Source organism: Hemitrygon akajei, chromosome 19, assembly GCF_048418815.1.
Source record: "Hemitrygon akajei chromosome 19, sHemAka1.3, whole genome shotgun sequence".
NCBI lineage: Eukaryota > Metazoa > Chordata > Chondrichthyes > Myliobatiformes > Dasyatidae > Hemitrygon > Hemitrygon akajei.
In genome coordinates this window covers 61,577,909-61,604,540 of record NC_133142.1, presented here as the reverse complement: position 1 = coordinate 61,604,540, position 26,632 = coordinate 61,577,909, and the positions used below count along the sequence as shown (strand labels likewise).

The window sequence follows — 26,632 nt, the reverse complement described above, 5'->3', positions numbered from 1 at the left end:
TGCGTTTACACGGGAAAACAGGGCGGCCTGAGGGAGGTGATGAAGTAGGGACCTGCAGTGTAGGGAAAGGCCAAGGCTAATAAGTGAGGGTACCTGGGGTTGGTGCGTGGAGAGGAGGTAGGGATGCGGTGTATCTGGATGATATTGCCTGAGTGCTAAATTGGGTATGCGAGTTTCAGCTCGGTCTGCAGTTCGTGGCGGGGTGTTGGAACAGAGAGGAAAGCAGAGCAGATTTAATTTATGGGCTGGTATTCTAATTAAAGAATCAATATGGCAAAGCTGGGGCTGCAAGCAATTTTCTGGAGGAATCTAGTGAATCGATCGTAAAGGAGGGGACATGGATAGATAGCAGGTAGTTGGAATAGTGGCGGTGCTTCCTCAAGCTGCCGTTGTGATGAAGAGGATGGATAACTCTGAGCCATTACTCCACTGGTAGCAAACTTCACTCTGGTGTCACAGTAAAGAATAGTTAGGAATTATGCAACTCAAATTCCAATGAGTGTGTTACATTAATTATTAAAATACTTTTTAAAGGTTAATTTTGTTGTTTATGTGAATTATGTTTGCTGAATATTTTATTGAAACATTGCACTAGTTTTTTTTGCTATCACCCTTGCTTTGGCTGTTAGTTCTCTGAATGCTTCAGTTATGCTTTTAGTCTAATTTTTGGAGCTAATTATATAGGATTTCTGATCTATCATGAATTTTTTTTATCTCAATTTGTTTTTGTTTTGCTCAATGAGCTAAAACATTGATAATAATTTTAAAATAATTTTCTGGAGTTTTCATTCTGCATGGGACAGAAACTCAAATTTTTTTCCCTTTAAACTGTGAAATAATGAAGCCAAATATTAATAGCCTGGACAATGTTATTTTTAGAAAAACCCGACAGACTAATTTGGGCTCACTGCTTCAAATGAAACAGTGCAGTAATACAGGCTATTAACCTGCTAGTATAATTTTGATTGGCTGATGAGAATGGAGGTCAGAAATGTTTGAGCACAGTTTTATTCTTTTATATATGCATGACATGTAATGTTTGCTTTTTTCCTTTTATGTCAGACAAGCATGAAGTGACATTGACAGGTGCTGCATGCTGAAATCTAATGAGAATGCACCGCCTATGCAGGATCTAGACCACGAAATGAAACAATTATTTAAAGAGATCCGTATCATTTATTTGCCAGTAAATATAATGTATATGAATTTAGAAATCTGAAGAAAAAGCTTCAGATGGAGCAGATTAATAATGACCATTCACTTAATGACCTAGACAGCGACAGCAGACCCACAGACAACGCGGGCAGAAAACCAAGTGAATTAGAACACTCCTTGTCCAAAATAACACACAATGCTTTCGAGAACTTTGGGCAAGGTTTAAAGCAGCTTTTTCATCACCAACGTCGCCGATCATCTGTCTCGCCCCAAGATGGTCTCCACATTCAGTCTGACCAAGAGCTCCCGAGCCCAGACACCTGTGTCCCTACTGCCGAGCTGGACTGGGAAGCTCCAGCTCAACACTCTGCCCAGAGCACTGCTCTCAACAGGGTCCTACAGCAGTTCCGTGTTGCTCCCATGATGAAACGGGGTGCAAGCCTGCACAGCCGGAGGAACAAATTGGATCTGCCTAGAGGAAGTCCACAGATATCTCGCAAGTCAGCACCAGATGGCACCGGTTCTCTTCTGCTACAGTCTGGCAGACCCCGCTCCTCCTCTACTACTGAAGCACCAACCTCCTCTTTGTTTATGGACACCCTGGCCTTCAGTCCCCATTCAGGAGAGGAGTTTGACCGGGTAATGACTTATCTTTTTAAAATGTCTGTTAGACTGTGCAGTTGCTGAGTGTAGTCAGATTACTGTGGGAGACTGAAATGCTGTTACTGTTTTCATAGCAGATTGTCAGGTTGTGTTGTAGCTGGTTTGTTTAATATGTGCTGTAGATGCTGATTCCAGTGGAGAACTTCATACTGAATGCACTTCTAAGGTTTAAATTGTTACTGGACTTGGAGCTCATTAGAGATTGAGGTGAGTATACTGATTTGGAGGAACAACTGAACCCTGTCATGCACAGCACATGAATTTCCCAGGATACAATACTAGCATAAAACTCCAATAATCCACTATCTGACCACTTAGAAATCCCAGAAGTTTGCAGCTAGATCATCAGGTGATGTTTTCATTTACCACTTGCTGGGACCCTGATGGCTTTGCTCCCACTCTTCTTGCTGGGGCCCTTGTTCATGCCCTTGTCTGAAACTTGTGATGTTCATTGAAATGATATTGTGCACAATCTTCTAAGTCTGTACACTATAATTTTTCTTATTACACATGCCTTTTGATCCAGGCAGCATTCTGATAAACCTCTACTATGACCATTAGACATAGGAACAGACTTGGTCATTGGTCAATGAACAGGCTGGCTCATTGAGTTTGCTCTGCCATTCCATCATGGCTGATTTACTGTCCTTCTCAACCCCATTCTTCTTGCCTTCTTGCTGTAACCTTTGACACTGACTAATCAAAAACCTATCAACTTCCACTTTAAATATGCCCAATGACATGTCCTTCACAGCCGCCTGTGGCAATGGCTTCCACAGATTCACCACCCTCTGGCTATAGAAATTATAAATGTATGTCCCTCTATTCTGAGGCTGTGTCTTCCGCTCTTGGTGTTCCCCACTATGGGCAACGTTCTCTCCATATCGACTCTGCTAGGCCTTTCAATATTTGATAGGTTTCAATGAGATCTCTGTCCCCCTCCCCCATTCTTCTAAACTCCAGAGCCATCAAACGCTCTTCATACATTAACCCTCTCATTCCCAAAATCATTCTTGTGAACCTCTTCTGGACCATCTCCAATGCTAGCACATCTTTCCGTAGATAACGGCCCAAAACTGCTCACAAGACTCCCAAGTGCAATTCAGCCTTATAAAACCTCAGATCCTTATTTTATTCTAGTCTAGACATTACATTTCCCTCCCTCACCACTGACTCAACCTGCAAGTTAACCTTTTGGAAATCCTGCATGAGGACTCCCAAGTTCCTTTGCAACTCTGAATTTTGAATTTTAGAAAATAGTTTACACTTTTAGTCCTTCTACCGAAGTCCATGAGTATACACTTTCCTACACTATATTCCATCTGTAACTTCTTTGCCCATTCTCCTAATCTATCTTAGTCCTTCTGCCATCTTCTTGCTTCCTCAATACTACCTGTTCCTTCAACTAGTTCACAAACTTAGCCACAAAGCTATCAATTCAGTCATCCAAATCATTGACAGATAATGTGAAGAGAAGTGGTCCTAACATTGACTCCTATGGAACACCGCTAGGATGCAGCCAACCAAGGAAAACCTGCTTCATCTTATTCTTTGCCTCCTGCCAGTCAGCCAATCTTTTACCCTTGCTCGTATCTTTCCTGTAATACCATGGGCTCTTACCTTGTTAAGCGCTTCATGTTGGCACCTTGTCAGAGCCCTTCTGAAAATCCAAGTAAAAACAACATGTACTGACTTTCCTTTGTCTATATGCCTGTTATTTTGTCAAATGATTCCAACAGTTTTGTCTGACACGATTTTCCCTTAAGGAAATCCATGCTGAATTTAGCCTATTTTATCATGTGCCTCCATGTAGTCAGCAACCTCATCCTTGATAATGGACTCCAGCTTCTTTCCAACCACTGAAGTCAGGCTAACTGGCCTAAATTTCCTTTCTACTACCTCCTTCCCTTCTGAAAGAGTGAAGTGACATTTGCAATTTACCAATCCTTCAGAATCATTCCAGAATCCAGTGATTCTTGACAGATCACTACTTATGCCTCCACAATCTCTTCAGCTACCTCTGTCAGAACCCTGTGATGTAGTCCATCTGACCCAGGTGAGTTACCTACTTTTAGACCTTTCAGCTTCTGAAGCACCTTTTCCTTAATAACAACTAAGCTCACTTCTACCCCCTGACACTTGAATTTCTGGCATACTGCTAATGTCTTCAACAGTGAAGACTGATGAAATAAACTTGTTTTTCTGTCATTTTTCTCCCATTGTACTCTCTCCAGCATCATTTTCCAATGATTCATCATCCACTTTTTTACTCTTTATATATTTGAAAAAACTTTTTGTATCTTATATATTATTGGTGAGCTTACCTTCACATTTCATATATTCTCACCTTGCACTTTTTAGCTGCCTTCTGTTGGTTTTCAAAAATTTCCCAATCCTCTAACTCACTCATTTTTATTCTATTTTCTCCCTTTTCCTTTTATGCTGTCTTTCTTTATCTGCAATGGTTGCATCGTCCTGCCTTTAGAATACTACTACTATTAGATCTAGCGACTTCTGAATAGCTCCCAGAAACTCCAGCCATTGTGCTCTGGCATCATCCCTGCAATCAGTTTTGGTGCACTCTTCTCTTAGGCCTCTGTCATTTCCTTCATTCCACTGTAATAATTTGACTTTAGCTTCTATCTCTCAAACTGTAGGGTGAATTCTATCATAGAATGATCATTGTCTCCAAAGATTACTTTAAGCTCCCTAACCAAATCTGGTTCATTACAGAACACAGGACTGCCTTTTCCCTATTGGATTCAATTACAAGCTGCTCTAAAAAGCAATCTCGTAGGCATTCTACAAAGTCTTTTGGGATCCACCATCAACTTAATTTTCTCAACTTACCTTCATATTGAAATCCAAATGACTATTCTAACGTTGCCCTTTTTACATGCCTTTTCTATCTTGTGTTGTAATTTTGTACCCCATGGCTACTGTCTATAACTCCCATCATGGTCTTGCAGTTTCATAACTATCCACAAGGATTCTACATCTTCTGAACCTGTGTCACGTCTTTCTAAGGATTTGATTACATTTATTACTATCAGAGCTACACAGCCCCTCTTCCTACCTTACTGTCTTTTAAAGACAATATGTATCCTTAGATAATAAGCTCCCAATTTTGATCTTTCTGCCATGACTCATTGATGTCCACACGTCATACCTGCCGACCTCTCATGACGCTACAAGGTCAGCTACCTTATTCCACATACTGTGTAAATATAACACCTTCAGTACTGTTTTCATCACCCTTCTTGATTTTACCCCCATGTTACACTTCAATTCATCCCACTGACTTCAGTGATGCTCTGTCATTTGCCTGTTCTTCCTCACAGTGTCACTACACACTGTATATCAACTGCCCCATCATCAACATGATAACACTGATACCATCCCCTTGCCAAATTAGTTTAATTCATCTCCAAAGCTTCCACTTTCTTCCTATAGTGAGGTGATCAGAACTGAGGGTAAAACTTCAGCTGTGGCCTAACCACAGTTTTATGATGCTGCCTTAGTGCCTCAGCTAATAAAGTCAGCCACACAATCTACCTTCTTTACCACCCTGTCAACTTGTGCAGCTACTTTCAGAAAGCTGTGGACCTGGAACCCAAGATCCCTGTATATCAACACTGTTAAGGATCTTGCTTATAATGGTGTGGCATTGTGAGTACAGCACCTCATACTTAGCTGGATGTGACTAGAATATAACGGTAATGATGATGGGTTTACTTGAAAACTTTGTAATAGTAGAATCTTGGGCACAGGATTGGAGTAATCTTGAAGCCAGAAAGAGCACTCACTGCTAATTGACTAGCACTTGTCTGGTGTCTGGAAATACAAGGAAACACTGCAAAATTAGAAATCAAACTGGAAATTCTGGAGTGCTTTTGTTGGTAATTGGGAAAGTAGATGAATGTATTTCATCCTTTAAAGAGTTGGGTAAAGCTAAATGAAAATGGTTGCAGGGTTGAAGTTTTGCGTGTTGGATCAGACAGGAGAGTTGTATGGTCTAGGGCTCACTGCCTATGAGGACTGCAGAAACAAATTTAAGAGGGGAATTGTATGGAAAGAAAATAATTGGTAGGTTAATAGGATTGAAGTGATTGCTGTAGCACCTCTCCATTTGAATAATTGTTTTATGCTCGACTGAGGAGACGTGCATGGTTTGCAATGACTCCCCCACCTTTGAGTTATCTGTAAACATTGCTCTTGTCTTATCACAGTTCTTTCGCTATACTTAATTCTACCTTGCAATTACTGAGCTTTGTGGTCTTTTGTTATTTTGTATTTGCTGATTCTGAGAGCTGAATAGTGAGGATGGGAGCTGCTGAGTTGAGCAGGGAGGCAAAAGACAGTTTTTGTCATACTGCTGAGGTATAGCATTGAGAGTTCGCCCCTCAGTTCCTTCAAGGTTGTCAAGAGTGCTTGCAAGTCTACTTGACTTGCCAGAATATTCGACTGTTCATATGTCAGGCAGTGACCATCTCCAACAGAGAATTTGACTACACTTAACATTCAATTGCGTTATCATCATCTTGGGTTTATTGTTAACAGAAATCTGATGGGGTACTTGTACTTGAGCTACAAGATCAGCTTGGCAGCTATGGTTTGTGCAAAGTGACTAAACTCCTAAAAACCTCCCCCAGCATCATCTTACTGTCCACAAAGATCAGGATGGTCTCCATTTGCTTTGGATTAGTGTACTCCAACAACAATCAAATCTCAACATCACCTTGGACAAAGCTGCTTGTATCATTGGGGACCCCATTAAACATCCTCAATATTTATCCCCTCCACCTCAGACACATAGCGATGGCAGAATGTACCATTTACAAAATGCAGTGCAGTTACCGACCCAGACAGCACCTCCCAAACCTGCGATCTCCATCAACAAGGAATATAGATGTTCAAAGGGACCTCCATGCAGCAGCCAGGCAGAGGGGCAGTTAGTGTGAGAGGAGTGTTTGAGTTGTGGGGTAAAGAGGTGTTAACTGCAATAATAGAGGGCTTGGTGAGACTGCACCTGGAGTATGGTGTACAGTTTTGGCTTCCTATCTTTAAAAGAAAGATTTATTGTCCTAAGTATAGCAAGATTTCTTGGATTGTTAAGTGTCTAACTCCCAACTCCTAGAGTTTAGAAGAATGAGGGAAGGTTTTATTCAACATTGAAAATTCTCACAGGCTGAATACCGGGACCTGTTTCTGTGGGCTGGGGAGTGTAGAACCAGAGGTCACCATCTCAGAGTAAAGGACAGGATGTTTAGAGCTGAGATAGGGAGAAATTTCTTCACTCAGACTGGTGAATCTTTGGCATTCCACACCAGAGGGCTCTGGAGGTTCTGTCACAATAAATACCAATAATTGCATATTAAAGAAATGAAGAGATATGGGATTAATAGAGGAATACTACACAGAGCTAAATCAGCTCGGATCAATGGATGACTGATCTGTGAGGGAAAGGGCAGCATCCATGTGGGAACACCACCACCAGAACCTTTCCGTCCAAGTCACACAACCATCCTGACTTGGAAACCTATTACACAACCTTCATCTTCCTGAAACTCCCCTCTCTAGTGGCTCACCTTCATATTCCACAGCAAATAAAGGTAGGTTATAAATGCTGATTTTTGTCATTGTTGCCTGGATTCCTAAAAGTGAAAATGAAACATTTGCTATTATTAAAACTATTTCATATTAAATTATTGTTAGAAAAGTTTCCCCTCCCCCAATGAATCTTTGGAGTGGAAAAATTAAAGCACTCTAAATTGTGAACTGTGCTAGTGAAAAAATAATAGCAAGAAAAGGCCATTCAGCCCTTCAATCCTGCCCTGCGTTGCAATGAGATCATGGCTTATCTTTTATCTGTGCTTTTTTTAAAATCTGATTTGCTGGTTACTTACTGTTGATCTCAGTCAGCAATTGAAACTCTGTAGTTCTCCTGTGGAATTAATTCCAAACATTCGCACTCTACTGGACAAAGACTTCTCAGAGCTGTCCTAAATTGCTAAGACCTTATTTTGAGATTGTGTGATTTTTTTTCAACACTCAGCCAGGTAAGCACCTGGTATCCCTTTAAGAAATCTGCATGTTTAATTGAGCTCTACTTGTATCTCCAAATTCAAAACATATTGGATCAATCTGTTGAATCTTGGTTCATTCACTTTATCTAAAATTTACTTTTTCTTTGAGAGACCAGCTTGTTTGTAACAGTACAACTGCAGTCTTGCCAAGGCTTCAAAAAATTGAGAAAAGTCATCACTGTTTTTGTAATCAAATCCTCTAAATTGAGAAAAAGGCCGTTATGCATTCTGTCGTTGTGACTGGAGTCAATGAAACTGGTGACATAACAACATGCAGGCATCATACTGGAGACACACTTGGAAGAGTCATTAGCTTATAAGTTAATGAACAAAGGTAACAACAGGACAATTTATATACTTACAATACATTCATAATGCTTCCTTTGAGCACATAATTTTCAAACACCTAGATCTTCACACTGAGTGTTAATTATTGCTGTCTCTGAGCTGCATATGCAGACATCTCAGGTGAATGGGATGTTTCCTGTTTTGGAGTCAATCCCAGTCTCCAGCACATTGTTCAGGGCTGCATTTTAAATTCAATCTAATGAAGACTAGTTGCTGTTGAAAACAATATTTGCTCCATTCCAGAACTCTAGAATACACCCAACAGTCTTGCTACTGTTAACTTTCAGTTTCTCAGTACTTACAAATGTGGTGTTCTGTTGACTACAGGGGTCACCAACCTTTTTTGCACCGCGGACCAGTTTAATATTGACAATATTCTTGCAGACCAGCCGACAGGGTGGGGGGGGGGGTGGTGTTAATCATGAATGGAATATAAGTGATAAGTCAACTGTAAGTCACTTATAAGTGGCTAATACACTCAATTTTGTTTCTAAAAGGGTTTATCTAGCAAATTTGATATTAAACACACAGTGCATATTTTCCTCGCATGAATATAGTGATAAGTCAATTATAACTCACTTATAAGTAACGTAAGTAACTTATGAGCATAACATTTTAAGTAACATTCAGATATTAAACACACAGCGCATATTTTCCTTTGTCTTTGAGTGCAGGGTGCTTGGACTCAAGGTGCCGAAGCAGTTTTGAGGGCTTCATTGCCTCATTAGACAGCTTCCGGGCCCGAACTCCAGCTTCTCGCCCGCCCGCCGCCAGACCCCTTGGCCAGGTGTGTGACTGGTTGTGGGTGGGGTGAGAGGACAAGATATGGGCCGGAGGTCCCCGTGCCAGGGCCGTGGCAGTCGTCCAGAGAGAGCGACTGATCAAGCGAAGAGTGCAACAGGGCGCGTGCCCACCCTCCTTGTAGGTAGGTAGGATCTATCGGCCGACAAAAGTTTGGCTCGAGGGATGACTTTCAATAGATTGCAGCGAGGTAGCTGCTGTGCTACTTATGAAACCCTGAGCCCGAATTAGGTTGTCTGCAAATATTTTGGCACCGGATTCCCCACGAACATTCGTTGTGCTAAACAGCTTTAGAGGCGGCGCCCATCTGTCGGAGCTCCAGGCCAGTAGCAATGGCTCTTCTCGCCGGCTGCGTGAGGTAGCCGGTTACCCAAGGCCAACCAGTGATCCCTGTTGCTAGGGTATCACTGCGTTTAGGTGACTGATGACCTCATGCGGGTAATGACTTCACGTGCGTAATGACCTCACGTGTGTTCAAGTTCAACAGTGGGCGTGACAGGGAATGAGGAAGGGTGCAGCTGACTCATATAACCATATAACAATTACAGCATGGAAACAGGCCATCTCGGCCCTTCTAGTCCATGCCGAACGCTTACTCTCACCTAGTCCCACCGACCTGCACTCAGCCCATAACCCTACATTCCTTTCCTGTGCATATACCTATCCAATTTTTTTTAAATGACAATATCGAACCTGCCTCTACCACTTCTACTGCAAGCTTGTTCCACACAGCTTCCACTCTGTGTAAAGAAGTTCCCCCTCATGTTACTCCTAAACTTTTGTCCCTTAACTCTCAACTTGTCCTCTTGTTTGAATCTCCACTACTCTCAATGGAAAAAGCCTATCCACGTCAACTCTATCTATCCCCCTCATAACTTTAAATACCTCCATTAAGTCCCCCCTCAACCTTTTACGCTCCAAAGAATAAAGACCTAACTTGTTCAACCTTTCTCAGTAACTTAGGTGCTGAAACCCAGGTAACATTCTAGTAAATCTCCTCTGTACTCTCTCTATTTTGTTGACATCTTTCCTATAATTCGGTGACCAGAACTGTACACAATACTCCAAATTTGGCCTTACCAATGCCTTGTACAATTTTAACATTACATCCCAACTCCTATGCTCAATGCTCTCATTTATAAAGGCCAGCATATCAAAAACTTTCTTCACCACCCTATCCACGTGAGATTCCACCTTCAGGGAACTATGCACCATTATCCCTAGATCACTCTGTTCTGCATTCCTCAATGCCCTACCATTTACCATGTATGTCCTATTTGGATTATTCCTACGAAAATGTAGCACCTCACACTTATCAGCATTAAACTCCAACTGCCATCTTTCAGTCCACTCTTCCAACTGGCCTAAATCTCTCTGCAAGCTTTGAAAACCTACTTCATTATCCACAACGCCACCTATCTTAGTATCATCTGCATACTTACTAATCCAATTTACCACCCCATCATCCAGATCATTAATGTATATGACAAACAACATTGGACCCAGTACAGATCCCTGAGGCACACCACTAGTCACCGGCCTCCAAACCGACAAACAGTTATCCACCACTACTCTCTGGCATCTCCCATCCAGCCACTGTTGAATCCATTTTACTACTTCAATATTAATACTTAAAGATTGAACCTTCCTAACTAACCTTCTGTGCGGAACCTTGTCAAAGGCCTTACTGAAGTCCATATAGACAACATCCACTGCTTTACCCTCATCAACTTTCCTAGTAACCGCTTCAAAAAATTCAATAAGATTTATCAAACATGACCTTCCATGCACAAATCCATGTTGACTGTTCCTAAACAGACCCTGTCTATCCAGATAATTATATATACCATCTTTAAGAATACTTTCCATTAATTTACCCACCACTGATGTCAAACTTACAGGCCTATAATTGCTAGGTTTATTCTTAGAACCCTTTTTAAACAATGAAACAACATGAGCAATACGCCAATCCTCTGGCACCATCCCTGTTTCTAATGACATTTGAAATATTTCTGTCAGAGCCCCTGCTATTTCTACACTAACTTCCCTCAAGGTCCTTGGGAATATCCTGTCAGGACCCAGAGATTTATCCACTTTTATATTCCTTAAAAGCACCAGTACTTCCTCCTCTTTAATCATCATAGTTTTCATAACTTCTCTACTTGTTTCCCTTACCTTACACAATTCAATATCCTTCACCGAAGAAAAGAAATTGTTCAAAATCTCCCCCATCTCTTTTGGCTCCACTTATAGCTATTGACTCTGATTCTCTAATGGACCAATTTTATCCTTCACTATCCTTTTGCTATTAATATAACTGTAGAAACCCTTTGGCTTTATTTTCACCTTACTTGCTAAAGCAGCCTCATTTCTTCTTTTAGCTTTCCTAATTTCTTAAGATTCTTTTTACATTCTTTATCTTCCTCGAGCACCTCATTTACTCCATGCTGTCTATATTTATTGTAGATCTCTCTCTTTTTCCTAACTAAGTTTCCAATATCCCTTGAATACCATGGCTCTGTCAAATCGTTTCATATTGCCAAATCATATTGTTTCCTCGTGGCCCAGTAGCACATGATTTGCGGCCCAATACTGGTCCGCGGCCTGGTGGTTGGGGACCACTGTTCTACCCAATCAACTGACCCATTTTTTCCACATTAAATTCCCTCTGTTTTGTCTTTCTTCACTTAGCCTATTTCTATTCTCATAACCCCCTCTGCATCCACTTTGCAATTCTCAGTGCCACCCAATCTTATTGTTAAATGTGATTCCTTGACTCAGATCTTTGGAAAGGACTGAACAGCTAGGGCCTCAGAACCAATACCTGAACTTTATTCTTCCTGCTTTCTATTCACAAATTGTGGAGGCTAGTGTTATCAGCTGGAATTATACACTGCCTTTCCAAGTGCCAATTACTTGTGTGCCACAGAATTTTTCCATTAAGTAACCCATCTCTGATGTTTGACTTGCAGTTGTGCAATTACCTGACATATCCCCGTTGCACTTTGTGAATGAAAGTCCCTCGTTTGCTGTCCTCCTATCATCTGGGATGGCATGGTAGCATAGTGGTTAGCACATCACCAGCAACTTGGGTTCAATTCCCACTGCTGCCCGTAAAGAGTTTGTATGTTCTTCCTGTGACTGCATGGGTTTCCCATGGGTGGTCTGGTTTCCTCCCACAGTCAAAAGACCTACCATTTGGTAGGTTAATTATCATTGTAGATTGTCCCATGATCAGACTAGGATTAAATTGGGGGATTATTGAGTGATATGGCTCGACGGGCCTACTACGCACTATTGTCAATAAATAAATCTGGTATCCTCACCTGTGGCTAGTGAAAATTTCTGCAGAGCCCTGATGATTTATCCATCTTCATGTTGCATCCTTTTTAACAGTCATTTCTTGTAAAATTCCACTGGCAAAATCCTGCTTTGTTATTCTGCAGATTTGTTTGAAAATGTCACCTACTCCTCTGGCTCCACCCACACATTGTCTTTTTGGTCTGTAATGAGCCAACTCGCTCCCTGGTTACTCGCCAGTTACTAATACACCTCACTTTCTTTTGGGCTTTCCTTAAAGCTGCGTGTCATTGCTAGCTTTTACCCTCTTAACTATTTTGTCTGCCCCTCTAATGATGCACCCTATTTTTAAAAAAATCATTTAAGGGGTGCATCAACTTTGGCATTGGAAAACATAAGTAACTCTAAATAACCAGTAGTAACAATAACACACTAGTTAAGTCTTTGTCTGTACAATTTCTTTGACAAACAATATGAGCACCTCTCACCCAAACTCTGTGAAAGCTTTTACTTCAGCTTTATTTATCCACTCATTACTATCAGGCACAACTCAAAACAAATGGGATTGGTCAGCAGTCTTATTCTGAAAGCCACGTGCTAACCTGTTTAATCCCAAGGGAATCAAGGGGTTTTGGTTTAGTGCAGGAAAGTGGCACTGGGATCTTTTTGAATGGATGAGCAAGCAAGATTCATCAAATGGCAATTTTTAAATGTTCAAAATAAGGAAAATGTGACATCGGTGTGCTTGACGTTTATCATTAGCCCAATTTTAAAAGAAATGAGTAATTTTTTTGTTGAGGTCTTCATTATTTTTATCAGTTAGAGCTGAACAAAATGGAGGTTTGTTTGTTAATCTGCTGTCCGCTTGGAAATGTGCCCATTAAGTGAGAAGAAGATAACTGACCCCACGCTACAGTTTACATTGACTTAGAGTGTTAAGTAATGAAGCTGGGTTTAATATGTCCAATTAAAAGTAATTGGAGTAAGGTCATTGTTGTATTTTGCAAATCTGTTCAGCACAGCTTTGTGCTTGGATTGGTTTGTAGTCTGTACTGCAAATACATCATTCTTCAGAAGTTTACAGAATCATGAGATCTATAGATGAGGGTAATGATTACATTTCCCAGGATAGGTGAGTCTCAAATGACAGGGCAATTTTAAGATAGGAACGAGCTTCCAGAGTAGGTAGTCGAGGCAGGTACAGTTACAATGTTTAAAAGACATTTAAAAGGATGTGTGTCAAATGCAGATATAATTCCATAACTTCTCAATCTCCAATGCAGATAAATAGAGCAAGTGATCTTAAATGGCCACTTCCTTGACATGAACCAAGTTGAGCTTTAAGACCTTTTTCTGTGCTGTATAACAGTGTTGGCCATGCAACGCCAATCCAATTCCACCTTCTGGATATGAGATCCACAAATCTATATTTGATTGTTTTTGGCTGTGTTCCCATTGTTGCCTTCTGTATGTTTGCTGGAACTATTTCAATGCTGTATTTTCTGTGCCCTCCCTCACCATTACAATCATCTACTTGTAATGCTTGATCTACTGCAGATTGACTATGGATTTGACAATGCTTTTATTTGGAATTTTAAATAAAACATACAACACCTCATTAGGTAATGAATGTTTGTGCACAAGGGCAGCCATTTGAGAGATCAGTATGAGGGGGTTTTCAGCTGCTGCAGGACAAGCATGCCTCTGCCATGTGGAATCTTCGTTCATGGGAATATTGTTGCATCTAGCAGAGAAAGCAGAATGCTAGAGTCAAATGTCCTGGTTTAACTATCCGTTCTGCTTGGTTAGCCTGTGTTTTTATTTAAGTATGTTGCCAGGTAGCCTTTCTCAGGAGAGAAACCCAAGTGTAACTGGGGGAGGACCTTTATAATTTTTGAACTACATTCATGCATGGTACATTAGAAGTGTGAGATTCAGAATTCCATTTAATGTAATTGACTTTACACTACTGACCACACATCGTCATAGGAAGATACAGCATAGAAACTGAGCCTTTGCCCATCTAGTCTGTGCTGAACCATTTAAACTACCTATTCCCATCGACCTGCACTGGGACCATAGTCCACCATGCCTCTATCATCCATGTACGTATTCTCTTGAGCTTGCATGCACCAGTTGTGTTGGCAGCTTGTTGCACACCCTCATGAAACTCTTGAGTGAAGAAGTTTCCCCTCATGTTCCCTTTAGACTTTTCACCTTTTATTCTTTACTCATGACCTCTGGTTATAGTTCCACCCAAAAAGCCTGCTTGCATTTACCCTCTCTATACCTCTCATAACTTGGTACAGCTCTTTCAAATCTCACAGTCTTCTATGTTCCAAGGAATAAAGTCCTAATCTGTTCAATCTTTCCTTATAACATGGGTCCTCCAACCCCAGCAACAACCTTGAAAAATTTATCTGTACTTTGACCTCAACCTTATTTACATCTTGTAGGTAGGTGACTGCGCACAATACTCCCAATTAGGTCTCACCAATGTCTTATACAACTTCAATGTAACATCCCATCTCCTGTACTCAAGTGCACTGATTTATGAAAGCCAATGTGCCAAAAGCTTTCTTTATGGCCCTATCTACCTGTGACGTGACTTTCAATGAAATATGGACCTGTATTCCTCGATCCCTTTGTTTTACCACAGTCCTCAGTGCCCTACTGTTTACTGTGAAGGGCTACCCTGATTGGTCCTAGTGCAAGTGCAACACCTCACACTAGTTTTTAAATTCCATCTGCCATTTTTCAGCTAATTTTTTCAGTTGATCCAGATCCCACTGTAAGCTATTGATAGCTTTCTTCGCTGTCCAATACACCCCCACATAACCACATTATTCTTGATATAGACAGACAGACGTACTTTATTGATCCCGAGGGAAATTGGGATTTCCCAATTTCCCAAATTAGTTGCACCAACCTAGAGTAGAAATACAGCAAAATAAAACCAAAAATAATTAAATGATAATAAGTAAATTATGCCAAGTGGAAATATGTCCAGGACCAGCCTATTGGCTCAGGGTGTCTGACACTCTGAGGGAGGAGTTGTAAAGTTTGATAACCACAGGCAGGAATGACTTCCTATGATGCTCAGTGTTGCACCTCGGTTTAATGAGCCTCTGACTGAATGTACTCCTGTGCCTAACCAGTACGTTATGGAGTGGATGGGAGACATTGTCCAAGATGGCATACAACTTGGACAGCATCCTCTTTTCAGACACCACCGTCAGAGAGTCCAGTTCCACCCCACAACATCACTGGCCTTGCGAATGAGTTTGTTGATTCTGTTGGTGTCTGCTACCCTCAGCCTGCACACAACAGCAAACATGATAGCACTGGCCACCACAGACTTGTAGAACATCCTCAGCATTGTCCGGCAGATGTTAAAGGACCTCAGTCTCCTCAGGAAATAGAGACGGCTCTGACCCTTCTTGTAGACAACCTGAGTGTTCTTTGACCAGTATTTGTAATCCTCCACCATGTCCACACTGACCCTTTGGATGGAAACGGGTCACCGGTGCCTTGGCCCTCCTCAGGTCCACCACCAGCTCCTTAGGTGACAAACAACAAAGGAATCAGTACTGATCCCAGTAACACACCACTAGTCAGAGATGCCTCCAGTCAGAGATGCAGCCATCTACTTCCACTCTCCAGCCTCTCCCACAAAGCCAATATCTAATCCAGTTTCCTACCTCATCCCGAATGCCAAGCGATTGAACCTTCTTGACCAATGTGGGACTTTGTTAAATGGCTTGCTAAAGTCCATGTAAACAGCATCAACTTTCCTGGTAACTTGCTCAAAAATCTGAGTTTGGTTAGACATGACCAACCATGCACAAAACTATGCTGAGTACTGTTAATCAGTCCATAGCTATCCATTAGATATCTGATCCCTTGGAATACTTTCTAATAATTTTCCCACTACTGATGTCCGGCTCACTGGCTTATAATCTCCTGTTTTATTTTTAGAGCCTTTCTTGAAAAGTGGAACAGAATTGGCCATCTTCTGATCCTCTGGTATCTCACCTGTCACTATGAATGATTTAAATATCTCTGCTAGGGCACCGGCAATTTCTGCACTTGCCTCCTGCAGGGTCTGAAGGAACAGTTTGTCAGGTCCTGTGGATTTATCTACCCTAATTTGCCTCAGGACAGCAAACACCACCTCCTTGAATCTGTGTAGGGTCCAAGACGTTGATACTGCTTTGCTCACTTCTGCAGAGTCTGTCTGCCTCCTGAGTAAATACACATGCAAAAAATTCATTCAAAATCTCCCCCAATTTTTTTGGCTTCCCACATGGGTTACAATGTGTTCACCCTCTTCTCACCCATTGCAAAATGAGGCTATGTAATCATGACTTGTCCTTAACAAATTATTGTTTTTTTTATTGATAAACACTTTAGAATAACTCTGTCCTGGGTTATTGCGTTTCAGCTGCTGTTACAGGATTCCCTTTACAGCTTTTTTCAGTAATAGTGCAATATTTGTATTTTACTTGCCCTGTCATTATCCCATTGCATGAATATTATGACCAAAATGTCTATAATTTCCAGCGTACATATTGTTAGAATTGCACAGGACAGTGTGAAGGCCACACAAAGGGTCCGATACATAATTTTGTCTCCTTTTTGGGGGCAGTCCAGATGAGATTCAAGGAGACAATTGTGCCGTCATTAGTAGCTAAAGAAATCACCTGTATTCCTTAGAGTTTAGAAGAATGAGGGATGTTCTTAGCAGGCATGGCATAGTAGATGTAAAGGTGTTTCCTCAGGTAGGCCAACCTTGAATGAGGTTATTGAGTTATAATGTTAGTGGGCTGTTATTTAAAGCTGAGAAACTTCTTAGAGAATCAGAATCAGGTTTATTATCACTGGCATGTGACATGAAATTTGTTAGCTTAGTAGTAGCAGTTCAATGCAATACATAATATAGAAGAAAAAATTAAAATAATAAATAAGTAGATCTTATTCAGTATACTTTATACAGTGTGTATATTGAATAGATTAAAAATTGTGCAAAAAACAGAAATAATGTATATTTTTTAAAAAGTGAGGTGGTGTTCAAGGGCTCAATGTCCATTTAGGAATCGGATGGCAGAGGGGAAGAAGCTGTTCCTGAATCACTGAGTGTGTGCCTTCAAGCTTCTGTACCTCCTACCTGATGGTAACAGTGAGAAAAAGGTATGCCCTGGGTGCTGGAAGTTCTTAATAATGGACACTGCCTTACTGAGACACCGCTCCTTGAAGATGTTTTGGATACTTTGTTGGCTAGTACCCAAGATGGAGCTGACTAAATTTACAACCCTCTGCAGCCTCTTTCAGCCCTGTGCTGTAGCACCTCCATACCGGAAAGTGATGCAGCCAGTCAGAATGCTCTCCACGGTACATCTATATAAGTTTTTGAGTGTATTTGTTGACATACCAAATGTCTTCAAACTCTTAATAAAGTCTTGCCTTCTTTATAACTGCATCAATATGTTGGGACCAGGTTAGATCCTCAGAGATCTTGACACCTAGGAACTTGAAGCTGTTCACTCTCTCCACTTCTTATCCCTCTATGAGGATTGGTATGTGTTCTGTTGTCTTGCCCTCCTGGAAGTCCACAATCAGCACTTTCATCTTACTGATGTTGAGTGCCAGTTTGTTGCTGCGACACCACTCCACTGGTTGACATATCTCACTCCTGTACACCCTCTCGTCACCACCTGAGATTCTACCAACGATGACTGTATCATCAGCAGATTTATAGATGGTATTTGATCTATGCCTAGCTACACAGTCATAGGTATTTGGAGAGTAGAGCAGTGGGCTAAGCACACACCCCTGAGGTGCACCAGTGTTGATCATCAGCGAGGAGGAGATGTTATCACCAGTCTGCACAGATGTGGTCTTCCAGTTAGGAAGTCGAGAATCCAATTGCTGAGGGAGGTACAGAGGCCCAAGTTCTGCAACTTCTCAATCAGGATTGTGGGAATGATGGTATTAAATGCTGAGCTATAGTTGATGAACAGCATCCTGACATGGGTGTTTGTGTTGTACAGGTGGTCTAAAGCTACGTGGAGAGCCGTTGAGATTGCATCTGCCATTGACCTATTGTGGTAATGGGTCCAGGTCCTTGCTGAGGCAGGAGTTCAGTCTAGTCATGACCAACCTCTCAAAACTCTCATCACTGTCAATGTGAGTGCTACCGGACGATAGTCATTCTCACGTTATTCTTCTTAAGCATTGGTATAATTGTTACCTTTTTGAAGCAAGTGGGAACTTCTGACCGTAGCAGTGAGAGGTTGAAAATGTCCTTGAAGACTCCCGCCAGTTGGTTGGCACAGGTTTTCAGAGCTTTACCAGGTACTGCATCCGGACCTCGGGACCTTCTGCCTTGCGAGGGTTCATTCTCTTTAAAGACAGCCGAACACTGGCATCTAAGATAGAGATCACAGGTGCAGCAGGGATCTTTACAGCTGCAGTTGTATTCTCCCTTTCAAAACGGGCATAGAAGGCGTTTAGTTAATCTGGTAGTGAAGCATCACTGCCATTCATGCTATTGGGTTTCAGTTTGTAGGAAGTAATGTCTTGCAAACCCTGCCAGAGTTGTCGTGCATCTGATGTTGCCTGCTTTGGTGAGGGGTAAATCTGGAGGGTGGACCACTGGGGAGATGCACAGAGGAAATGAGTAAACATATAACAAATCAGTGAAATGAGAACTGTGGGGAAACTGGCACAAAAGTGGGGATGAAGCCTGGAGCAGAAGAGCCAAGATCATAAGGAATGGTGGGCAGACTTAAGGGTCTGAGTTCTCTACTATTTTTTAATGTTCCGTCAGTAATCTGTGAAGGTTACTGTTTCCAGCTGGTGATGTATCAGTTTTAAACATTTATCAGCTTTCCTGTTGTTTCTTATTTAACAACCTTTGAAGACTCCTTGAATTTTTTTGCTGCGTTCCTATGGTAATCTCGAAGGATGGCTAGAAATTGTCTGTTTCAAGAGTCTGTTGTCAAGCAGGCAAATAGCATGGGCTGCCTCGTGTAGCATAAACAGTGTGTATAAACAGGACCGAGGAACTAGGGATGTTGGCCTGCAAGATTACACTGATACTGGTTCACCCCTACCTGTGGATTTGGAGGACTTTGCAGATGGCTTCAGCGGCATCTCTCAAATGCAAACACAAAGTACACTGCAGATGCTGTTGTCAAATCAACACGTACAAACAAGCTGGGTAAACTCAGCAGGTCGGGCAGCATCTGTTGAAATGAGCAGTCAACGTTTCTGTACTAACGGAGGGTCTCAGCCCGAAACGATGACTGCTCATTTCAACGGATGCTGCCCGACCGGCTGAGTTCATCCAGCTTGTTTGTACGTGTTGATCTGTCAAATGCACTCTGGTGCTGGAGATCTCCAGATCTCTGAAGCAAGTATGTGGGCAGGAATCACTGCATCCAGATCTGAGATCTTGATCTTCTGATACCCTTCACCTCAGCTGATGATTTTTTTTCATCAATGTCTGCCTTTTACTGAGACCATAAGATCAAAGGATATAGAAACAGAATCAGGCCATTTAATCCAACAAGTCTGCTTCACCGTTAAATCAAATGCCCTCTCGACTCCATTCTCCTACCTTCTCCCTGTAATCTTTGACACCCTGACTAATCAAGAAGCTATCAACCTCTGCTTTAAATATCCCCAATGACTTGGCCTCCACAGCCACCTGTAGCAATAAATTCCTCAGATTTACTACCCTCTGGCTAAAGCAATTCCTCCTTTGAGTATAGTCCCAGAGCCATCAAGTGCTCCACTTGTATGAACCCTTTATTCCTGATATCATTCTCATGAGCCTGCTCTGGACCCTCCCCAATACCGGCACATCGTTTCTTAGATAAGGGGCCCAAAAGTGCTCTCAATACTTGAATTGCGGTCTATAAAACCTCAGTATTACATCCTTGATTTAATATTCCTGTCCTCTTGAAATTACATTTGCCATCATTATCACTGGCTCAACCTGCAAGTTAGCCTTTAGGGAATCCTGCACAAGGACTCCCAAGTGCTTTGGCACCTCTGAATTTTAATTTTCTCTCTATTTAAAAAATGTCTACATCTTTATTCCTTCTACCAAACTAGGTGGCCATACACTTACATACACGGTATTCCATCTGCCACTTCTTTGTCCATTCTCCCAATCTGTCCAAGTCATTCAAGAGACTCCATTCGTCCTCAACACTATCTGCCATTCCACCTATCTTTGTATCATTTGCAAACTTGGTCACAAAGCCATCAATTCCATCATCCAAATCATTAATGTAAAAAAAACCAGTCCCAACACCGACCCCTGTGGAACACCACTAGTCACTGGCAGCCAACCAGAAAAGGTCTCCTTTATTCCAACTCTTTGCCTCCTGCCAATCAGCCAGTTTTCTATCCATGCTAGTATCCATTCCTGTAATACCATGGGCTCTTATCCTGTTAAGCAACCTTAGGTGCAGTATCTGGTCCAAGACTTTCTGAAAATCCCAAGTATACAACATCCACCACTGACTTTCCTTTGAGAAAATAACAGGCAGGATAGACAAAGAATTCCAACAGATTCATCAGGCAAGATTTTATCATTTCTCTCCAAGTACCCTGAAACCTGATCCTTAATAGTGAATTCCAACATATTCCCAAACACTGAATCAGGTAAATAACCATATAACAATTACAGCACGGAAACAGGCCATCTCGGGCCTTCTAGTCCATGCCGAACACTTACTCTCACCTAGTCCCACTGACCCGCACTCAGCCCATAACCCTCCATTCCTTTTCTGTCCATATACCTATCCAATTTTACTTTAAATTACAATACCGAACCTGCCTCTACCACTTCTACTGGAAGCTTGTTCTACACAGCTACCACTCTCTGAGTAAAGAAATTCCCCCTCATGTTACCCTTAAGCTTTTGCCCCTAACTCTCAACTCATGTCCTCTTGTTTGAATCTCCCCTACTCTCAATGGAAAAAGCCTATCCATGTCAACTCTATCTATCCCCCTCATAATTTTAAATACCTCTATCAAGTCCCGTCCCCCCCAACCTTCTACGCTCCAAAGAATAAAGACCTAACTTGTTCAACCTTTCCCTGTAACTTAGGTGCTGAAACCCAGGTAACATTCTAGTAAATCTTATCTGTGCTCTCTCTCTTTTGTTGACATCTTTCCTATAATTTGGTGACTAGAACTGTACACAATACTCCAAATTTGGCCTTAGCAATGCCTTGTACAATTTTAATATTACATCCCAACTCCTATACTCAATGCTCTGATTTATAAAGGCCAACATACCAAAAGCCACTGTTGAATCCATTTTACTACTTCAATCTTAATACCTAACGATTCAACCTTCCTAACTAACCTTCCGTGTGGAACCTTATCAAAGGCCATATAGACAACATCCACTGCTTTACCCTTGTCAACTTTCCTCGTAACCTCTTCAAAAAATTCAATAAGATTTGTCAAACATGACCTTACATGCACAAATCCATGCTGACTGTTCCTAATCAGACCCTGTCTACCCAGATAATTATACATACCATCTCTAAGAATACTTTCCATTAACTTACCTACCACTGACGTCAAACTGACAGGCCTATAATTGCTAGGTTTCCTCTTAGAACCCTTTTTAAACAATGGAACAACATGAGCAATATGCCAGTCCTCTGGCACCATCCCTGTTTCTAATGACATTTGAAATATTTCTGTCAGAGCCCCTGCTATTTCTACACTAACTTCCCTCAAGCTCCTAGGGAATATCCTGTCAGGACCCGGAGATTTATTCACTTTTATATTCCTTAAAAGTGCCAGTACTTCCTCCTCTTTAATCGTCATAGTTTCCATAACTTCCCTACTTGTTTCCCTTACCTTACACAATTCAATATCCTTCTGCTTAGTGAATACCGAAGAAAATAAATTGTTCAAAATCTCCCCCATCTCTTTTGGCTCCACACATAGCTGTCCACTCTGATTCTTTAAGGGACCAATTTTATCCTTCACTATCCTTTTGCTATTAATATAACTAGAAACCCTTTGGATTTATTTTCACCTTACTTGCCAAAGCAACCTCGTATCTTCTTTTAGCTTTTCTAATTTCTTTCTTAAGATTCTTCTTACATTCTTTATATTCCTCGAGCACCTCATTTACTCCATGCTGCCTATATTTATTGTAGATCTCTTCCACAGAACCTCCTATCTGTCCCCTTAACTATCGAATCCCCTATCACTACTGCCCTCCTCTTTTCCCTCCTTCCCTTCTGAGCTGAGGGTCCAGTCTCGGTGCCAGAGACGCAACCACTGCAACTTGTCCCTGGTAGGTCATCCCAATCAACAGTATCCAAAACGGTATACTTATTGTTGATGGGAATGGCCACAGGGGTGCTCTGCTCTTCCTGTCTATTTCCCTTCCCTCTCCTGACAGTCACCCAACTACCTGTCTCCTGAATCCTAGTGGTGACTATCTCCCTGAAACTCCTGTCTATTTCTGGCTCTGCCTCCCGAATGATACGAAGTTCATCCAGCTCCAGCTCCAGTTCCCTAACATGGTTTGTCAGGAGCTGCAGCTGGATGCACCTTTTGCAGGTGTAGTCATCAGGGACAACAGTGCTCGCGTTGACTTCCAACATACAGCAAATGGAGCACTCAACTGCCCTAACTGCTGCCTCCATTACCTACTCCTAAGCTAATTAGATTAATTAAAGGAGCTTACCCAGCCTTACCTCACTTGGAGTGAAGCTCGTACTCAGCCTCTGCTCGTTTTTTAAATTCCCCCCCGCTGACTTGCACACGCTTGCGCAGCTGTGCTCCGTTCAAACCTCGCCTCTGCCTGTTGTCGCCGAAGCCTGATTGAGCCAAAGTCGTCCCACTCTGCCTCAGTCCACTCCGACAATAGCTGCTAAGACGATGGTCGCTGTATATGGTGGTCTTTCTTTTAAGCCTTTGGCGCGCTACGTCATGCGTTTGTGCAGTCTAGACTCTTTGCCCCGATCAGTTTTAAAAAAAGCTTCTCTCTGAGCTTCTTTTACCTCTGCCCTCTCCGCCTCTTGCTTCGATTTAAATGACCCTAAGTTTCCTTACTTCTGCCTCCCTCCCTTCTTAAAAGGGTGGAGTGACATCTGCTATTTTCCATACCTTTAGACCTTTCAGCTTCCTAAACACCTTCCTAGAAATAACAATTGCACTCACTTCTGCCCTGACACACTCAAATTTCTGGCATACTGCTTGCGTCTTCCACAATGAAGACTGATGCAAAATTCTCAAGTTCATCCACCATTTCTTTGTCCCCCATTACTACCTCTCCGGTGTCATTTTCCAGCTACCTCTCCAGTAGCCACTCTTGGCTCTCTTTTACTTTTTATTTATCTGAAAATGCCCTTTCTATCATTGTTCCCAAGATATGGGAAGTGTTTGTGATGAATTATTTTGCCATGTGAATGATTAGTTGAAGCATGTTGAGTTTGAGGCCTATCTTTTCATGATTGAACAAAGGATTGGAGCTTGTCCTCCATATTTGTGCATCAACCCAGACATTGTCTGCCTGCTGCAGCTTTACTATAGAAGGTTGGGGAGGCCTTGGATCTGGAGTGTAGGTTAAAGTAGTTTCCCATTAGTTCTGAGGGTTAGCTGATGTATGTCAAAGAAATGTGTTCAAAGTAAGTACAACATTGCAGTGAGAAAGTTTAAGGAAAGTTCGAGAAGTAACACAACTTGTTTAACACTTTTTTTAGGTTGTCTCTGTATCAACTCATAGGTTAGGGAATGACTTGTATTTTGTCAGGTATGAGGATATATATCAGATACGTTTTTGGTTATTTATTTATCTATTTAGATTTTTATTTAAACATATTTCATGGTAACTGGCCCTTCCAGCCCCATGAGCCTACACTGCCCAAATGCACCCATGTGACCAATTAATCTACTAACCCATCCGTCTTTTGGGAGGAGAACCATGTGGTTACAGGGAGAACATACGAATTCCTTAGAGACAGTGGTGAATTGAACCCAGATAGCTGGTACTGTAATACTGTTATACTAATTGCTATGCTATAATATTTTTTTTTTAAATTCTTTTCGATTAGGTATTTGTGCAAAAAGGTATTGCATGTTGGATTTGGCTGCTGCAAACTGTTTACTCTGTCCAATTCCCCTATATCCATGTATTTGCTGACCAGCATTTGTTATTGTTTGTACATTGCATTCAGAATTATCTAGGTCTTTACCTACACCCTTAGCCTTAATAACGTCCTCCAAACTAAACACTGCTCTCAGTCCAGTCTCTTGTGCATTTACAACTTGAATCATTCATTTGTTAATAACATGCTTCGGTTGTCATGGCTTGAAGCTTTGGAAGCTCTCACCCTACCTCCAATTTAAGTCATTCTTTAGGGCAAGTTGAATCTGCTGGTGTTTTGTTTGTGCATCTTGGGAAGTTTTGTAATATGAAAAGATGGTAGAGAAATGTAAATGATTCTAGAGACACAAGAAAATCTGGAGAAAAAAGCAACACCTGGAGCACCTCAGCAGATCAGGCAGTATCTGTGGAGGCATTTGTTCAGTGGTGTGAGATTGGGTTGAGTATTAATCCAAGTTATTGTGTGAGTTTCATACAATCAGAGCTTTGTGTAATTGGCTTAAATTCTTATTTTTGATTTTCAATCTCTTTGCCTCCAGTCTCATAGCCTGGATCATTTGATTGTATTGCACTCAATAGAAAGTGCAAGATGGCGACCCTCAAACTCCATGTAGTTTGATTCTGCCTTCCAAGCACTGAATTTCACATTAACTTAGTGAATTAAGGTGTTAGTTTGGAAAGCCTTCTCACAGGGTATTGCCCCAATGGTGAATTCATCCCAAATCAGAGCATCAAAATCAGTAAACTGAGGTGGGAGCAAAACTTGAAAACGAAGTTTAGAGATATGCGACTACAGGTGTAGGAATCTGGAGCAATAATCTGCTTGCTGGAGGAACTCAGTGGATCAAGCAGCATCAGTAGGAGGAAAGGTTTGTCAAAGCTTTGGGCCTTGGGTCAGATGTTTTGGGCCTTGACCTAAAACCTTTACAGTTTTGCTCCTACACAGATGCTGCTTGACCTGAGTTCCACTGTCAGCTTGTTGCTTCAGATTTAAAGTCCACACTTGTGTATCAGTATGGTGTCTGTATTGAATATAGGAACATAAGAAATTGGAGCTGGAGTAGCCCATCTGGCCTGTCAAGCCTGCTCTGCTATTCAGTAAGATCATGGCTGATATGGCTGTGGACTGAGCTCCACCTATCTGTCTTTTCCTTGTTACTCCAAAATAATGTAATGGCATCTGAAATATTTAATGAGGTAGTGTTTACTGCTTCCCCGGAGAGAGAATTCCACAGATTCACTACTCTCTGGAAAAAGCAGTTTCTCATCTCCATTGTCAATCTATTCCACTGAATCTTGAGGCTGTCTACTGGTTCTAGTCTCACCTACCAATGAAAACAACTTTGTTGCCTCTATCTAATCTATCCCTTTCATAATATTGTGTTTCTATAAGATTTCCTCTCATTCTTATGGATTTCACTACGTGTAGTCCCAGGCAGCTCAATCTCTTCACAGGCTAACCTCCTCATCTTGGGAATCAACCTAGTGAACCTCCTTTGCATCACCTCTAAAACCAATACATCTTTCCTCAAGTATGGAAACCAGAACTGCATGCCGTACTCCAGGTGCAGCCTCAGTACTCTACAGTTGCAGTACAAACTCTTCAAATCGAATGTTGTGACAAATTAGTACATCTGGCTCAATGGTGCCACAACAACAACCTCTCGCTTGATGTCAGCAAAAGCAAAGAGCTGATTATTGGAGCTGGTTACTACAGGAGCAGGAAAATTGAGCCATTCCCCATCAGGGGATCAAAGTTCAAAGTATGTATACATTATAGATCCTTGAGATTTTGTCTCCTTACAGGCAGCCACAAAACAAAGAAACCCAAAAGAGCCCTTTTTTTTTAAAAAAAAAAGACAGTCAAACACCCAATGTCCAGTGGGGGGGGGGGGGGGGGGGGGAGAGAGAACAAATTTTGTAAATGATAAAAGAAAGTAAATAGCATTCAGAATTCAAAGTTTTACAAAAGAGACACAGCCAGACATCACTGCAGCCGGAGCAGGCCACAGCCTTGGTTCAGTGCAGAGCCGAATAAATGTCGTGGAGCAGCGAGCTGAACTGGCCTGTCCTTTGCCTCTGGTCCTGACTGACCTTTTCAATCTGGCCCGGCCCTTAAGTCGTC

The 26,632-nt window shown here is 41.7% G+C and overlaps 1 protein-coding gene across 7 annotated transcripts in view; it reads left to right on the top strand.

Moving 5' to 3' along the window:
* The window catches only part of LOC140741979 (transmembrane and coiled-coil domains protein 1-like), a 110,391-nt gene that overhangs the window by 354 nt on the left and 83,405 nt on the right, over positions 1-26,632 (top strand). For 5 of the 7 annotated variants that reach the window (XM_073072616.1, XM_073072615.1, XM_073072619.1 and 2 more), the window contains exon 2: positions 1,063-1,794. The exons of 1 other annotated variant lie outside the window; for it this stretch is intronic. In XM_073072616.1, the coding sequence (XP_072928717.1) occupies positions 1,234-1,794 (561 nt within the window). In that variant the 5' untranslated portion in view covers positions 1,063-1,233. The remainder of the gene's footprint in view (positions 1-1,062; positions 1,795-26,632) is intronic. One more of the 7 variants, XM_073072622.1, reaches the window with a different exon arrangement.